The sequence below is a fragment of the Nannochloropsis gaditana genome, assembly GCF_000240725.1.
Source record: "Nannochloropsis gaditana CCMP526 unplaced genomic scaffold scaffold251, whole genome shotgun sequence".
Lineage (NCBI taxonomy): Eukaryota > Eustigmatophyceae > Eustigmatales > Monodopsidaceae > Microchloropsis > Microchloropsis gaditana.
The window spans coordinates 66-2,746 of NW_005803702.1; the positions used below are offsets into that span (position 1 = coordinate 66).

The following is a 2,681-nucleotide window of genomic DNA, read 5'->3' on the forward strand; positions in this document are numbered from 1 at the left end:
CCTCCTCCTCCTCCTCTTGTCGTTGTTCTTCTTCTTCCTGTTCTTCTTCTTCATTTCCCCATTCCTGCTTCCCTTCCTCTTTTTCTTCCTCTTCTTCCTCCTCCACTTCCTCTATTTCTCTTCTCGCCTCCCACCCTCATCCTCCTCCTCCTCCCCCTCCCCCTCCGGCCGCACCTCCACCCATGCTTGGTAGTACCTGACGATGTTCTTGTGGTACATCCGACTGATCGTCGTCACCTCCCGCCTCAACCTCCTGTTCACCTCCCGATCCATCGGGTCCAAAATAATTTTCTTGATCGCATAAAAACGCTTGTCCAGACGGTTCCGCACTTTCACCACCTGGCCGCTTCCACCTCGGCCCAGCACTCCTATCTCCTTGAAATCACTCTCGTACCGTGATGAAGACAAGCCGCCCCGCACGAAACCCACCCCCCCCTCCAGCCCTCCTTCCTCCTCCTCCTCCTCCTCATCGGACGTCTCTCCACCTGCCGATCCCTCCTCTTCCTCCCCTAACGCCTTCTCTCCCCCTCCCCGTTCCCGCCTCGCCCCTTGGTCTCGTTCTTCTTCCCTTCGCTCCCTCCTCCCCTTTCTTCTTGCCACCTCCTCCGCCACCACTTGCTCGTATCTTCGCCGCTCTTGCTGTGCTGCGGCCATGCGAGCCTCCTCCTCCTCCCTGGCTGCCAGGGCTTCGGCCTGCTCGATGGCCTCTCGCTCGCGCCTCTCCGCCTCCTGCCGCTGCGGAAAGCAAAGGAATAAAAAGGGCGGGAGGATGTGGGGGTAGAAGATCCAAACGGGACGGGGGGGAGTACGCGTACCTGCTGCATCTCGTCGTATATGGATTCTTTCCGAGTCTTCCGGACGAGAAAGTCTTCTGCGAGGCGGGAGAGCATCGGGGAAGGACGGGGCAGAGCGGGTTATTTTTAACATCGATGCATCACAGAAAAGAGAGAAGCCAACGTCCCTGCCTCTTCAATGCAGAGACTGCAGATTGAGGCAACAGCCTGGCAAGATGAGAGGCAGGACTGAGGGAGGGATGAGCATCATCGGACTCTTCCTCCGCCCCCACCTGCTTGAAGGATGAGTTCGTACACCATGACTTCCCCCACTTGTTCTTGTGCTTGCTTGATAAGTAACTCCAGCAGCTCCTCCTGGTCATCTTCACTTATTCCACGACGATTTTTTAGTTCCAAAGTAGGGACGGTGCTAGGGTACGTCTTCGTATACTGGATGGTCGGAGCGGAAATGGAAAAATCATGCGTGAGACAGAGTATTTTTCGACAGTGAAAAGAACCTATTGTATCAAGTTTCAAGACGTACCTTGACAACGAGTGTCACCCAGGCATTGACGCCTTCGTCTATCAGGCTAACAGGACGAATTTTTATTGCAAAAGCGGGACAATTCCACACCCCGGGACGCTCTTCAAAATCGGCTCCGTAAATCGCCTGCAACGCTTCTACCTCCTGAGTCTGCGCTAATCCATAGTCCATTGTCCAAGGAATCCTATTTCCTCCGTCGAGACTCGAGGGGTCTTCAGATAAGTCCCGTCTGTTGTAGTATTATCCCCACGGCAAGTATGCGACCGAAAAACCTGATCCTCACTCACAAAGACATGCGCTCATTCCTCGTAAACGATGCTGTACGTATCTAAGGACCCTAACCTGCCCTCCATCATGTTGTTCGTGGTAAAGAAAGGGTAAGTGGACTCAAAGGTACTGGAGTAGCCGGCCAAGGCGGCCTAACGGTGGAAATTCGTGTTTCCGTTACTCGGGGGTATTCGTGACTTGCCCTCCCGGTGGCCGTGGGGGTAAATATTTATCTGGCTTTGGGGTTAAATGCTGCTGCTTGTATCATACATCATAATTTCGACATAGCATCGCTCACTTACGCTGTAAAGCTTGTCTAATTCGATTTTGTGCACGCTCCGAGGCCGTTATCTGAATATAGAGAAAGACGTCCCCCCCTTCTTTTTGATTACTTTAACTCTTTGTCTTGGCGTCGAGCACCTACTGATGGTAAGTCCTGCCAAATTTTTCAAACCTTAAAGCAAAATAATATTCCATGAAGGCTGTCCATAAAAGACTGTGGCGGGCTGGCACCAGGTTTATGATGGGAGTGTTTGATGCTTATTCGTTGCATCCTGCCTAACACTATGCTAGAAAAGAAGCTAAACGAATATGATAATTACCTCAAGAAAGGGAACCTCATTTTGATGAGTAACAAAGATCAGACTGAAAAGTATAGATGGGGGGTAAATTCAAATAGTAGCCACATTGCAAATAAATATGTCGGAAATGTGGCAGGAGGCTCTCGGGTTTTCCAAAAATCACTCAATCATTTTGTATGAGAAACCACCTCAGCCCGTCGCCCACCTACGGACATAGCCTAGAATAGAGTGAATATTAAATATATGAAACGGGGAAGCAAAAAAGCATAGACATCATGCCAACAACGTAAAATGGTTTTCTTTACATGCGTTATTTTGAGAAACATACTTTTAGTTATTATATCCGCTTTGCTTTCGATCGTCCTCCGAAGCTACTTTTGCTACCCTCTTCCCTCTCAACTTTGCGATACGGCCTCCTAACCACCCAGAAAATGGCACGGAAAGGCGAGAGGAGCAACCAAACGAGCAAGAATATGGGCCAAATGGCTAATCTGGACAAAGGCAGGATAAAGATGC

General features: G+C 50.4%; 1 protein-coding gene across 1 annotated transcript; it reads left to right on the top strand.

Annotated features, from left to right (window-relative positions):
* Nucleotides 1-250: 250 nt before the first annotated feature.
* On the top strand, nt 251-374 carry NGA_2067610 (uncharacterized protein; the record flags this gene model as incomplete). The annotated part of the gene is made up of 1 exon (XM_005855244.1): nt 251-374. A coding segment is annotated over one exon (124 nt), but the record flags the coding sequence as incomplete, so codon positions are not given.
* Between the last annotated feature and the right edge of the window lie 2,307 nt (nt 375-2,681).